The following is a 15640-nucleotide window of genomic DNA, read 5'->3' as shown; positions in this document are numbered from 1 at the left end:
CATGAAAGGCATATAAATTCTAAACTGCTTTGTTGTACCAAGAATCATGTGATATGTGAATGCGTTCATTCATTTATTCAGTCATCCATTCTTTCACCAAACATTTATTTAGGATAAGAGACAAGACACTTATTAAATACTGGGTATACAAAAATAAAAGAGACAGTTTCTGATTTCAAGGAGCGGATAGCCCAGTGGAGGAGACAGTGAGTGAGTTAACAATGATAGTTTATAGTGGTAAGTGCTATGACAGAGGGAAGCCCTGTGGGCTATGAAAGTGCTGAGATGTATCTAAAGCAGCTTGTGGTAGGGAGGGACAGTTATCTACAGCAGAAGTGGTTACCGCTGAGTGTTGAATAATTCTTAGGAGGTGGCCAGTGAGAGAAGTACAGATTGCATTCCCGTAGAGTGAATATTATGTGCAAAACCAGGGAAGGTGGTGTTTCTGCGTCAGTATGGCTGAAGTGTGGTAGGTACATATGGAAAAGACAGAAGATGAAACTTGGCAGATGAGCAGGGATCTGTTCACGCTGGACTCTATATGCTAAATTAATTATTTGTATTTCAACCAGCAGCTTATGAGGAAATTTGCATTTTAGAAAGATCACTTTGGATGTCATGTCAAAAAAGGGTCAGAAGGGAATAGTCTGGATACTACAGCAATAATCTATGAAAGAGACTGTGCAGACTTGAATTAAGGTGGTATACTCGTAAGTATTGGTGAAGAGAGTAGATTTTAGAGAGGATTTCTAGATAGAACCAATTAGCCTGAGAATCTACTGGATATAAGAGACATTTTGAGAGACAAAAGTGGTGATTTAAGACAGATATGCAGGGTGAGTAAGAAGGATGTTTGATTCCTTACTGATCTTCTAATCAAGAGAAGAAATGAAAAAGGTACCAGGAGTAATTTTCACTTTAACCATTGTGATGAATATATTATAGCAGTCCAAATTTTTGAGGTATTCTTTATTTATGTCTGTCATTTCTCAATGAAAGTTTAGACTGAAGAGAAGATGAACACTTTATAAAGAGGCAATGACAGCAAATCCATACAACCATGGACTTTATGTAAAAGAAGACACCAATAAAAAAATAAGATGGAATTAGGATATGTACATTCACATCTACAATATTAGTAACCAACTTTTGCAAAAAATGCAAGGGAAGTATTATTTTAATTTCTCATTTGGCAAACAGAAAATAACGAAACAAAACAAAACAAACTAGAACCCCTGAGGCTCAGAGATATTAAACGATTTGCTTGAAGTCACACATAGCTTTAGGTGGGAACTCACATTGTATCCCAGAGCTCGCTGCAGGACATTGCAATAACTCCAGGACCGTCACCCAGCATGGTTAGGGTCCAAGACATGAAAAGTGAAATGAGTGGCCTATTTGAAGAAAAAAGGAGAGAAAATACTGAAAATGATAATGAAGAACCTATAGAAACCTTTGGAATATATATCAAATGAAATGATGATTTGGAGTTCTAGTGGAATGAGAGATGGTAGGAGAATAAGTCATGAAAAAGAGTTCTGCATTATTTACACATCACACGAATGTTATCTGGAAATTACTTATTTGTGTAAATGAAATTAGAATTTTAAAGAATTTTTTTAGAGAACATCGATAGGTGATAGGACAACTGACATTTACATTTTCAATTCATTTCAACCACTGTTTTAAGGTTGACCATCTGCTCTGTACCTAGCGTTGTGAGAAGACCTAAGGGAGTTACAAATGATAATAAGATAGTTCTATCCTCAAAGATCTTAAAGTGTTGTTAGGATACTAGATTTGCAAACATGAAGCTATTTTAGATTCTTTTTTTTTTCTTTCTTTCTTTTTTTTTTAAGGAGGGTGCAGCTCACAGTGGCCCATGTGGGGATCGAACTGGCAACCTTTAGGTGCTACCAGCACCACGCTCTAACCACGGAGCTAACCAGCCACCCCAACATGAAGCTATTTTAGAACCACACAGAACAGTTTATTATTAGTGATAAGTTTATATAATGAAGTGACAAAAGTTTTGAGGCAGATAATGAGTCGTCAGAAAAGGAACATAGTGATGGAGTCTGGAGTCTATTCAAAGGCTTCATGAATGTATGATTCTTAAGATGGGCCTTACACGATAAAAGGGAATTGATTTTTCAAGAAAAAAAGTGTGGGACTAATGAAGTAAACAAGTTTCGTTTTGTTATTTCTAAAAAAAAAAAAAAAATACTAAAACAGATTTAGTTTAATATTTCTTCTGTTCACTACAGTGTTACTTAGAAACATTGGAAATAATCTAAATATCAAACAATAGAATAAGGGAAGTATTAATGTTTCATGCTATATCATGCAATTAAATATTATTAAGCAAGTAAAAATAATTAAAGAACAAATGTGGCCTGGTGGAGAAGTCTGGCTTATAGCCAGTTAAACTATGATGTTCTACCATTTACTAGCTTTGTACTTTTGGGCAAGTCACTTATTCTTTTGAGCTATGGTGTATTTAACTTTAAATGGAAATGATAACCACTTTGAAAAATTATTGTAAGAATTAAAAATAATGTATGTAGAGCATCTGGTAAATAGTGGACATTCAAAAAGTAGTGGACATTCAATAAATATTATTCATATGTATACTACTGGTATGTAAAAGATACCATCATTCTGAAAGGAAATTCTCAATCATTACCAAAAGCTTTCAAATGAGTATTTTCTATTGGATGTGGCAATACCACAATTAAAAATTTTTTTCTGAGGAAATAACTAAAGATGTATACACATATTTAAAAGGATATTCTTTGCAGCACTGAATAGGATAGTGAAACATAACCCAAAATTTCACAAATAGGTGATTGGTGAAATAAATTATGATTCATTTACATAAAGGAAAATTATAAAGCTATTAAAATGATGATCCCAGTAGAAATGTATGTCTGATACACCATGTTTCCCCGAAAATAAAATTTACCCCGAAAATAAGCCCCAGTTAAGATCATCAGCCAGACGGACGCATTTAGTACATTTTGATGATGTTTCAGAAGATGATATGACTGTATTTGAATAAATGCAGATTGTTGTACATGAACAAATAAGACATCCCCTGAAAATATGCCCTAATGCATCTTTTGGAGCAAAAATTAATATAAGAGCCGGTCTTATTTTCGGAGAAACACGATAGAAAGTGAGGAAAGCAGATTCTAAAAGTATCTACTATAAAATCCCATTTTTATAAGTGTATATTTATGCATAGAAAATTTTCTAGAAGGATAATATACCAAAATATTGACTATGGTTGTCTCTGAATAGTGGGCCATTAGGTGATTTTTATTTTTCTCATTGTGCTTATCTGAATTTTTTACTTTTATGGTAATGAGCATAGATAATGAAAAATTTAAAAGTGGGAATGAGCCGTTATTTAAAATATTTAGTGACAAAATACTTAAGATTTAAAGAAACAATGATTTAAAACTTCCGTATTATATGATCCCAATTTTGTTACAGTTTTTTATATCTATGCTTAAAATGAATGACTGAATTTTGCTTTTGTGGCTCTGTCTCTCAAAACATAGCAAAGGTTCGATGTAGAGATAGGATGAGTAGTGAAGTAGCAGCAATCAGCCTGGATAAAAATCATCACTTTCTCAGAACCCTCCTCCCCTTTTGTGTTTTCTTCATTTTTCATCACAACTTTAAAAGTTGCCTTTTTTGGCTATTTTCATAAAGAAACAAAGTTTAACCACTGCCAAAATCCATTCTCTTCCACCCTCCTTCTTTTTCTTTCATCCTTACTAGGACCCCCAACCACTAGTTGCTAGGCAGATACATAGTTCTTGGACCCTACTGTCCATTGGGGAGAGATAGTCAGCAATCACCCAAATAAGTATATAATTCAAAACTGTACTAATTACTGTGAAGAAAAGGATATTATGACACAGAAAAATGGGAGGGGAGGTCAGGAATCAGTTTAGACGGGGAGATCAGCAAAGACCTCCAGGGGGAAGTGTGAGTAGGTGTTAGCCAGATGAAATGTGGAGGGAAGAGCATCCTAGGAAGAGCGACAAGCACATACAAAGGTTGTGGCAACAAATAGCTTTGTGTGTTCAAACAACTGGGGCAAGAGCGAGTGTGTCTGGCTCTTGTGGTGTGACATGAGTTCGGAAGGTAGGCAGGGACGTGGTATATTATGTTAAGGATTTTGGATTTTATTCCGAGGGCAGTGGGCAGTCAATGAAGGATTTGCATGAAGCTGTTTATATTTCAAAAAGATCTCTGGCTACTGTGTTTCCCCGAAAATAAGACCTAGCCAACCATCAGCTCTAATGCGTCTTTTGAAGCAAAAATTAATATAAGACCCGGTCTTATATAACATAATTTTTTATATATATTATTTTAATATAAGACCGGGTCTTATGTAATAATATAATATAATATAATATAATATAATATAATATAATATAATATAATATAATACCAGGTCTTATATTAATTTTTGTTCCAAAAGGTGCATTAGAGCTGATGGCCCAGCTAGGTTTTATTTTCGGGGAAACAGTATACAGTTCAGGTAACTGGCAGAGATAGCGCTGAAAGCCTTGTGGATGGATGGGATTGCCTGTGAAGAGGATTTTGTGAGAGACAAATGGAGAGTCTGGGTCTGAGCCCTGAGGAATTCCAACATTTAAACATCAAGGAATGGGGGAGATGGCAAAGCACGCTGAGAGGGAGACATTAGGGAGGTGGAAGGAAGATGATGAGAATGTGGTGTTGGGAAGACAGTGGGAGAGTTTCAAGGAGGCAGGGGTTGGCTGTATGGAATGTGCTGAACAGTCTAGTAAAATGATGACTCGGTGCCCATTGGATTCGGCAACATGGAGGCTCTAGGTGACGATGCAGAAAGCAGGGTCAGTGTGGTGGCAGCGGTGGGAGCCAGGTGGAGTGAGTGGAAGAGAGAACTGGAAGTGATGGAGAGATGAGCGTGTACACACTCTAATGGTGGATTTGAAGAGAGAGGCCGATAGCTGGGGGCGGATGTCAAGTCTAGTGAGAGTTTTTTTGTTTCCCTTTCACAAACATTATTTGAATGCGTATGGAAATAATTCAGCAGGGTGGGAGAGATGCGTAATGTAGGACAGACAAGTGATGGATGCAGGGCACTAGTGGTGGAATTGCTATTTAATAGGAAATGGAAACAAGGAGATGCCGGTAGGCCTTTGATATCTATCATATGCTGAGTGTATACTGGGTGCTATGCTAAGTGATTGGCACAGTAAGTGATGTGTTATTCACAATAGCCCCATGAAGTTGTTATGATTAAACCCATTTTACAGATGAGGAAACTGGGGGTTAAGTGGAGATAGAGCCAAAATCTTAATCCAGACCTGTTTGATTTCAGAGCTTGGACTTACAATCTTATAGGGTTTCTGCTCTAGGATGGCGTATTAGTCAGTCTGCTAGGGCGGCCATAACAGTCCCACCAAGTAGGTGGTATAAACAACAGAAATTAATTTTCTCACTGTCCTAGAAGCCAGAAGTCCAAGATCAAGGTGTCGGGCTGGTTTGATTTCTCGTGAGGCCTGTCTCCTTGGCTCGCAGATGGCTCCTTCTCCGTGTGTCCTCACATGGCCTTTTCTCTGTGCGCATGCATCCCTGGCATGCCTCCTGTGTCCTAATTGCCTCTTCTTCTAAGGACACCAGTCACACTGGAGTAGAGCCCACTCTGAGGGCCTTGTTTTAATTTAATCACCTCTTTCAAGGCCTTATCTCTAAATACAGTAACATTTTGCGATTAGGACTTCAGTATGTGAATTGGGAGGAGGGGACAGTAATTCAGGCCATAAAAGGTGGCTTCTGTTTTCTTAAAGTATAAGGAAAAGAATGGGTGTGGGAGGAGCGGGATGAAACAATGATTGCCTCAGGGTCCCTTGAGGTAGGAGATACTTTGTTTATATCCATCCAGCCCAATTATCTGAGTTTCTGCAGCAATATTCAAGAATATTGTTGGAGTAAAGAACGAGAACTCTGTGCTGCGATGCGTCTGCTTGGTGCTCACAGGGGCTTACTAACCAGTCAAATGACATCCCTTCTGTGCAAGGTTGAAATGTAAATGAGCTTTATTCATATTCTCAGCACAATTACAAATGACTCTATGTCACAGACCCTTCTGGCTCTTCTCAAATAGTTGAGAACTTGCCATTAAATAAACCTATGACTTGCTAAGATTATGTTGCATTCACCAATGCAAAAATAAGCTGGAACATTTTTCCAAGCAGTTCTATAAATTGTCTTTTATGATTACTCATCACTACCTTTGTTCTTCTTTCTCCCCCACTTCCTTCTCTTCACTCATCATTTATTGAGTACCTACTAGATGTCTGACAGTAGGAATAAAAAGAGTCAACAATCTAGGATGGGAGACAGATATGTATATATACAAACCCCGCAAGTGATGTGTTATTATTAAAGTAATAATTCATGTGTTCATTTATCCCACAAATATGTCGAGGGCCTACTATGTGCCAGGCACTGTGTTAGGCTTGGGATAGAGATATGAGTAAGATTTAGTTTCTGCCTTCAAGAAATTTACAAGCTGGTATAGAAGAATAAACAGGTAAGTAAACAAAGACAATGCTATGTGACATTTGTAAATTATTAAAAGATCTCGAAGAACGGTGTGACTCTTGTCTCTGCTTTCCCTTGCATGTTTAGATACCCATTGAAAGGAGCCATGGCTGCATTTTAACAAAAGGAACTATGAAAAGAACATTCATTTCACAAACTTTTCTGAATGCTTGCTGTTGTTTTATAGTGATAATATTGTACTCTTGAATTCTGAGCAAGCATCGAATTGGGGGAATCCATGATTTTTCTCCTCATTTGAACTTATTGTCTACAACCTGTACTATCCACACCTTTTTTAGGTGGTGGAATGATTAACAGTTTTCCTGAAATACTCAACAGAACCCTGCTGATTATTAAAGCTTGAGAAAAGTCACAGTTACAAAGCATTACTGTGATGCTGGGTGAGCAGAAAGCATATGCTGGCCTAACACATATCTCAAATATTTGGAACTTGGTGCTGTGTATTAATGTGGGGGTTCCCTGTATTGTGATTTAGAAAAAGATGAATAGCTGAGCTGAAAATGGATTTGTGTAGATTATGTAATCGAAACATTTTCAAGTATCACTTATTTTTACCTTATATCAGGAAACAAGTTATTTACAAGCAAACATGGGGTTAATTGAGACAATGGGTATAAACTTGTTGCTTTCTTCAGAGGTGATATGCTATACACACTCAAGGTATTATCCGCAATCTAGACTTATTTTTTTGTGGGAAAATGCTAGCTGTATTATGGAAATGCGTAGGTAGTAAGAGAAAGAGGGAAATCTGATAAATGAGATATGTGGGATTTAGAATCAATGACTAACCTAATAACAGTTGAAAATTGCTTTGATGTCATGCAGTAAGCACCCACTACCTTCATAATAACTGCATTTCAGAATCTTATTCTAGAGTACGTCGTAATAGTGGAGAGAGCGCTGGATGAGAGTCAGGATTTACAAATTCTAGTCTAGATCTGCCATTGAAGACCTTATGTACCTCATTTCCCCCATCTTTAAAATGAAATGGTTCCGGAAAAAGGTCTCTAAGGTCCTTCCAGTTCTGATATTTCATCATTCTGTGATTCTGTGTCCCACGCCTATCAAAAGCATTTTGACATTCTTTAAGTTGCTTAAGCCAGAATTTCAGTTAGAATGCATCCAGGAGCCTAATTCCATGGGCTGTTGGGAACAGCATGGCCTTGCTTCTCCAGGACTTGATATGTCTTCTGTTAACTGCTGACAGTGAGCCATTCCACCCAAAAGGCTCCCTTGGTAGCCTTAAAGATTGAAAGGACAAATGGACAGTGTTGAGAGCTCTGTGGAAGAGGAGACCTGAGAGACGTTGATCATCATGGCCCCTTGGGATTTGCAAAGAGGAATGACTAGAACTGGGCCATTCACTGCTGCCAGGTCAAAGGTCAGGTCAGGAATGTGGACAATGCTGGTGACTCCAGGTAGGTCTAGGAGGGTAAATAAGCCTATTTAGTCCCTCCTGAATCTTGAGAAGATCTGGGCAGCCAAGCTCAAAAAGCTTAGGAAGTCTCATTTCTGAAATTCCTTGTACGAAAAATGTCATATTCATTTTAAAAATATTTTTATTAGCACCTAATCATTGTATTCTTAATCTGATACTAAGTTAATCTATTCTTGATAGTCTCGCAGTTCAGACATTCGTTAAACATGCCTTTATGATCACTTACTGAGTTAAAAATCTGGTTTTGACTGATGCTATTATTCAGTGGACTCCTATATTTTGGGATTTTTAGAGTGTTGTTGAAAGACCTTTGAGTTTTCTCTTTCAGTTTCAGTTGAGCAATATTATATATAATTCTCTGATGGCAGAGATTTATATCTATTATTATTTTGTTAATAATAAGCTAACTTGGGGGTGATTATAAAATGATTTGGAGTACTGCCTTTCTTAGTGATAAAAAAAAAGTAATGGATAATTTGTGAATAGGATATTAAATCAGATAACTAAAAGTAATTTTGTGTGCTGAATACAAGTATAAGGAATTAAAGGTCTTTTGTAATTGTTTCTATCATGACATTCCGGTAAAAATTTACACATTTTTCTAAAAATACTGATTAAATTCCTGTATCTCATCATTAAAAAAAAACAACAAAAAAAAGCTGTCTACTTAATACACATTACAAGATGATTCTTCTTTTTTTTGTTTTGCTTTTATCTAGTTGCTTCCAAGATCCGGTACTTACAGGAATATCATAACCGGGTTCTCCACAACATTTACCCTGTACCGTCAGGAACAGATATTGCAAACACCCTGAAATACTTTTCTCAGACCTTGTTAAGGTAAGCTTTGAAATATCCTCTACATTGAAAGAATTATTAGGTAGTACTGCTGAATTGATTGGGACCTAAATTGTTATTGAGCTGAAAGTTTTGAAAGCCTTATGTTTTCTAGTGCTCTGCCAGAAGAGTCTGGACTCAAGTTCTCTGGGTGTATATAGCTGATCAGATCACAGGCCTAAGTGAACAAAAAAAATGGGTTGCATAGCTACTGCCTGCTTTCCTCAATTAGACGTCTCTTCAAGAGATTTATACAGTGATAAAAGTTATATGTCTGGCAGTAACATAGAGTGGGATTACAAGGAGAACCTACATTGCTAAAATTAAGAATAGGAAGCATTTATGGCCTTAAAGAAAATCAGAATTATGTAGCATTTAGGTTCATCGGTAGTATTAACTATTTTGTGAAGTATACCAAATGGTAATAACAACTATTTTTAATCTGTATAACACTTCAAGTGTTCAGCATACCTTACAGTTGATATGGAAATTCTGTGGAGGGCCAGGAAAGAAAACAAATACTGTCTCCTTGTACTATAAGGTAGAGACAGGAGGGAGCTTTGCTTCATAGTTCTCATTAGGAGAAACAAGCAGACTAAGGTGGGCCTTTCAAGAGAAGACGCAATTGTCTGGGAAATAACATCGAAGCAGTGAGAGGAACGCTTTACTTTCCATTAAATTCTATGGCTTAGTCTCTTTCATTACTAGTATGATCTTCTCACTCCAAATCTGATTTTGGAAAAACATGAATTGACCTGCCCCTATTTCTTTAGGTACATAACAACCGAAGTTTTGTTAAGACAGGTTTTAGGGGAAGAACACCAATTTGGAATGACTAGTGGCCTGGAGTTCCTAGTGGTCTGAGGCTGTGCCACGCGCAGACTGCACTCTTTGCAGAAAGAAGCTTCATGCATTCAAGCCAGTTACGAGTTTTCTTCAGTTCCACTGTCTCTTTGTTCTTCTCATTCTTTGGAATATCTTTTCTTCTTTAGAACCCTATTCTGAACCCTTTCTTCAGTGTCCTTGTTCTGTATTAAAGGAATTCAGATACATAGATTTTATACTTACATAGTAAGTTTAGGACCTTGTTACAGGATATTTCCCTTCTTTTCAAATTGCAGTGGAATAATGAGCTCAGTTTTCATAGCAATAACCAGATAAGTTTATTCACCAAGGCATCTGATTTTGTTCTCTTGAATTCTCTTTTTGTCTTTGAGGTCAGGGTTCCCAGTGGGAAACACTTGTTTCCCTTTATCACAAATTCTGAAAGTTATCAAATCGAGAGGCACTTTTCAGTAGGAGGCAAATTCTGAATTCCATTTCCAAAGAAACTGTGACATTCTAGTTGGCACTTTGAAGTTTACTGCTTAGGTCTTAGTCATTGTGCCAAAAAGTTAAGAAATTTAGGTTACTGACGTCATGTTTGCAAGACGTGAAGTTTCCATTTTCTTGAGCAATGGGTCATTAGTATATGATCATGGATGATACAATTTTAATGGTGAAACATGTTAAAGTAGTTTGTTCAAGTGGCTGTTGGAGAAGTTTCTATGCGATTGAGCTGAGTCCGTTTTAAAAGGAGAAATCAACAGCTACTACTAATGGTAATACTAACAATAGCTATCATTATCATAGTAATATTATATAATAATAATAGTAATTATATGTGTCAAGCACTGTTCTAAGCACTTTACATGTATCATCTCTTTTAATCCCTTATAATAATTCTATGAAATAAGTGTACTATTTTCCCCACTTTACAGGTAATGAAGCTAAAATATAAAATGGTTAAATAAATTACTCGGAGGTGCATATGTAGTAAGTGTTGGAACAATTATTTGACCTTGGTGGTCCTAATCCACAGCACACACTCTCAACAATTACGTTATACTGCTTCTCGTTAGTACTGCTCGTTATCGTAGGAGAGGGACACTTCTTTTTTCAACAACTTGGTTTGGCCTTTGAGAATGCAGGCATCCATTACAAGTCCATGGAGTAGTTTGGGCTCTCTTTGAGAGTAAGGGAAAAAAGCAAGTGCTTCGTGCAAAGACTTACAATCTTTTTGGAAGTTAAATTGAGCTGTACCTGAGGTGATGTGGACAGTCTTTTAATTCCCAGGTATTTTAGCTCTACCTCTCACTCAGTAGTTCATTGTGGATAGCAGGTCAGAGCCGAGTTGATCGTGGACAGGACACACACACACACAAAGTGGGAGGAAGGAAATAATACTGAGGAATGTAACATGTCATAGGTAGGGCTTTAATTCTTACCGATTCAACTCTGGGATTAACCCTAGTACATTTGCTTTCTTCTTTTTGCCTACCTCAGCTTTTTAAAAAAACCTCTTTCATCTCTTTTGTTTACTGGAAATACAGAACTTACAGGTATTGTCCTGTATATTGGACTAAGCTATGATCACTTTCACTATTGGTATATACATCCATAGCGATCATAGTTATATTTCTTCATTTTATTTATGCCGTTAGAAAGTTCATGACAAATAAGATGGTCTAGGTGTTTGATGTCTGAGACTATTGACAGTAAGATTTCCTACTTACAAATGAGATGATTCCCTTTGCATTTTATATAATTTTTACATTCAGAAGCACTTCTTGCTTGGAGAATTAAGATTCTTGAAACAAAAATTAGAAATGAATTCTCACAGAGTAACCCTCTGTCTTTCTATTTGGGTATTCTCAAGGAAGTTAAAATTGTTATTATTTTGGTTAAAATATGCAACTCGAAGTTCCAGCAGCTTCATTTGAGTCAGAATTGCATTTTTAAAGTAATAGTCCTCTATTCACCACGAACGTAACTTTTACTGATTTCAGTAGAGTTTGTACATATTGACAAAAGCAGAGATTAGCTGAGCTGTTGAACTTCAACTAATTTAATCTACGGGAGAGGAGATTACATGTTAGCATAACTGACTATATCAGCAATTGAATAGTCCACATATGTCCACATAACTCATAATTAGACTCATGTTAGAGTTCACGGAGTTTCCTTAAACTCTAGGTTAGTGGAAGGTGAGTCCTATGTGTTACTCAGCTTATTAGCCCTTGAGCATAGAGCAGTGTTTGGTCCTTAGAAGTGGATCAGTAAATACTTGTTGAATTGAATTGACTTGAGTTCAAATTTCATCCATTTCAGGAACCCTTCTAGAGCACTTATTTCATCTAGCAGTGACCTACGGTCCTGTGTACAATTTTATCTGTGTGCTGAATTGTACTCATTTTAATTTTGTAGGGACCTAAGTGTAGGAAGACACACAGTTTACACACAACTTCAGGGGTTCGTTTTTTCGTTTGCTTTTAGTATTAGAAGCACCTATGAAGATCATCTAGTTTAATCCCCCCTGATCGCTACAGAGTGTCTGTCCGTTTTATATTAGAAGCATTCTGTGGCCATGTTTTAAACATCTAAGGTCTTCTTTAAGGATCTTGCCTTTTACCGGGCAGAATATTTAAAGGTTCCCAGTCTTCTTATGTCAACATTCTTTTAGAATTCCTTCTCCCAGGTCTCTCTTGTGGTGCTATTCAGCTGCTAGCACATAGTTCTTTCTTTCTTTCTTTCTTTCTTTCTTTCTTTCTTTCTTTCTTTCTTTCTTTCTTTCTTTCTTTCTTTCTTTCTTTCTTTCTTCCTTCCTTCCTTCCTTCCTTCCTTCCTTCCTTCTTTCCTTCTTTCCTTCTTTCTTTCCTTCCTTCCTTCCTTCCTTCCTTCCTTCCTTCCTTCCTTCCTTCCTTCCTTCCTTCCTTCTTTCTTTCTTTCTTTCTTTCTTAATTTATTATTAGTTTCAGGTGTACAAAACAATGCAATAATTAGACATTTCACCCCTCGCAAAGTGATAACCGCACTCCCCAATCTATTGCCCCTCTGATATCATACACATCTATTACAGTTCCATTGACTTTATTCCCTATGCTATGCTCCATATCTCGTGACTATAATATATATATATATATATATATATATATTAAATTATAGTTGACGTACAGTATTATTCAGCTTCAGCTTCAGGTGTACAGTGCAGTGGTCAAGCATCTACACTGTCCATGAAGTGGTCTCCCTAACAAGACTTGTGACATAGCATCTTTTAAAAAATCATTAGGTTTGGGGAAAGCTACTTGCTGCTAACTCTTTAGAAAAAGTTTAATATGTTTTAAAAAGGGATGCTAGCTTAAGCTCAATAATTTAGTTGAACTGTAATTTCTCATTATTTGGGAAGAATACATAGACCTTCTCATTGCTGACTTGAAGTCCACAGAGTAGCTTTAGAGCGTAGCATGATCAAGTAAATTTTGTTTGGTGCGTAAATTCAACTCACATGTCAGAATTCATAATCTTACAGAAAGCTTATTTTATATATTGATTTTCTGTGTTGTAAATACCTCAGGGCCACTTCTCATCTTTCCCCACACCCACAGAAGTCTTCTTTTTTGACTTCTCTTGATGTTAGAAATAAATGCTTAATACAGAGGATCTCAGGAGGGAAAAGGAACGGTGAAAAGTTGGCTGCTGGGTCAAACTCTTCTGAGCAGGGCATTCTTAATATTCTTTTTGGTTGGGTGTACAGACCTCTGGGAAAGCATTTCAAATGGGGAAGAAGGTGTTATCATTCCCAAGTTAGACAGTTTGGTTGGGGAAATAAGTTTTTTTTTTCCTGAATAAACTTCACAAAACATCATAAAATCACAACGCATTGTACATTTATTCATGAGCCCTTCTTAAGTTGTTCCACAAATGAAAACATTTCCTTACATTGAAACATGAATGGTAATTTAAAACTGGTTTCATGGATACCTCATCTTCAGCCATTTTTTCTCAACCTCACCTTCTTATTAAATCTGAAAACAGTGAGAGAGAAGTTTTACTGTTTCAATGCTGACATTCTTCCCTCCCTGCATGTATGAAGTTGTTGCTATCATTTGCGAACCCCACATATACAGGAAGGGAAAAATATCAAAATAGAGTTTTCAAAGTTGATTTGACTAGTGTTAAATTCTATCAAACTTTGGAAAAATACTCATTAATGTACATTTGAAAAAAAGAATGTGCTATATTTCCCCCACCAAGGAACTTTGACGAGAGCACTGCATTTAATTTAAAGGATAGCATTAATATATGATATATAACTATTTTTTTCTCTATGGCAAAATGTTTTTGTATGCCACTCCTATAAGTTCCACATCTTGTAATTTTGAAAGGATGCTCGTAGTAGGCTAATTTAGGGCTGAAGTTGGGAAATAATATTTCTGACATGTCCATTGTGATTCTAAAGGCATTTTCAGTGGGTTAGAATCCTACAGGATTAAAACAGATTTTTGGTGACTGGGTTTATCAGGAATATAACATTTAAAGGTTGGTACTTTTAGGAGTAATTGAATTATATAAGTCTGATGGAAAATCTGTTGGTATTTATAATAGATGTAGGCAGGCAAGGGTAACTGGAATGTTGATATTATCCCATTGTAAAGTACAAGCCTACAAAGTTAAATACATCACACACAAAAAAGGTAAATTAAATCCCTTTTAAAGTTAAAAAATTACACTAAATCTTAAATTATTTATTGCTGAGAATTATTACATAACTATTCTGAAATTATTTTTATTATTAACTGTTTTCCCCTGGACATTGGGTAACAGAAGACAAAGGAAATCGAGGTAAATTAGGCACATGGAAAATAAAAAGCATGTAGTCATTCTTTTTACATTGTAACATATTTCACACTAAGAGTAAATAAAAACAAATGTAAACTTGAAATAGTAAGCATGCTTGACACTAACCAGTTCTTCACATCACTGTAAAACTGTAAATGTAATATTATTAACTAAGAACTTAGTAATGTTTGAGACACATAGAATAAGTGTAAAACAAGGTTATTTTCATGTAATGAAACATTTATAAATTGTTACCTATTTTGATTAACATATAAGTGTTCTCTATAAAAGCACATTGTAAGTGCAGCAGATATTATCATTATAATGTATACCTGTTGCTTTTAGTGATAAATAGTATAACCTAATTATAAAAACTTAAACATTTGGCTAAGCAGTCGATTTCTTTTATTTTTAAAATTAACAACTTTTCTGCTTTATCGCTTTTACTAAAAGGTTTTTATTTAAAAACGAAGGCTAAAAGAAAGCCAATTTATTTTCGGAACTTATTTTTATTCCCATTAAAGTTTTTTAACTTTCTAAATTATCTTTCCTCTAGTTTTTAGTGAGTTTTGTTGAATAATAACGTAAGTAGCAGCAGTAATATATGAGATCTTATTGTATGATATGCAGCTACATGACAGATACTGCTTGCTTAGTCTTTAGAATTTTGAAGGTAACTATTTAATAAACCACTGTTTGTATTCATAAAATAAAATGTTTCCTCCCCAACATGCAAAATTAAAACACACACATAAATAACCATTATCATTAGTTCACAAACATATGCTACGGACCATCTAATATATATTATTTTACAGCTTTTCCAATGTAGTTTAGCTAACATTTTAGAAATATGTTTTATTTCTAAATTCATATGCCTGTTTAAACTTCATTATCTCAAATGATACTGACAGAATGTCATGAAACAGTATCATAATATACATATAGACATTATTTTGATGCAATAAACATGTGATTTTTAAGACTTTCTTAATAAACACACATGTTTATTCTTTGCTAAAACATGTTTCTGCAAGTGCCATACCTATATTTTGCAAGTTTCTATTTACTTGA

At 35.7% G+C, this 15640-nt stretch overlaps 1 protein-coding gene across 17 annotated transcripts in view; it reads left to right on the top strand.

Moving 5' to 3' along the window:
- Window positions 1-15640, top strand: part of UNC79 (unc-79 homolog, NALCN channel complex subunit) — a 233123-nt gene that overhangs the window by 24963 nt on the left and 192520 nt on the right. For 11 of the 17 annotated variants that reach the window (XM_074327008.1, XM_074327011.1, XM_019745580.2 and 8 more), the window contains exons 2-3: window positions 7841-8051; window positions 8791-8911. The exons of 1 other annotated variant lie outside the window; for it this stretch is intronic. In XM_074327008.1, coding sequence (XP_074183109.1) covers window positions 7949-8051; window positions 8791-8911 — 224 coding nt within the window. In that variant the 5' untranslated portion in view covers window positions 7841-7948. Of the gene's footprint in view, window positions 1-7840; window positions 8052-8790; window positions 8912-14551; window positions 14570-15640 lie in introns of all 17 variants that reach the window. 5 more of the 17 variants (XM_019745590.2, XM_074327014.1, XM_019745539.2 and 2 more) reach the window with 2 other exon arrangements.

The sequence above is a fragment of the Rhinolophus sinicus genome, linkage group LG03 (genome assembly GCF_036562045.2).
Source record: "Rhinolophus sinicus isolate RSC01 linkage group LG03, ASM3656204v1, whole genome shotgun sequence".
Classification (NCBI taxonomy): Eukaryota; Metazoa; Chordata; class Mammalia; order Chiroptera; family Rhinolophidae; genus Rhinolophus; species Rhinolophus sinicus.
Note: the sequence above shows the minus strand (reverse complement) of the source record. Positions and strands in the feature narration are given on the sequence as shown.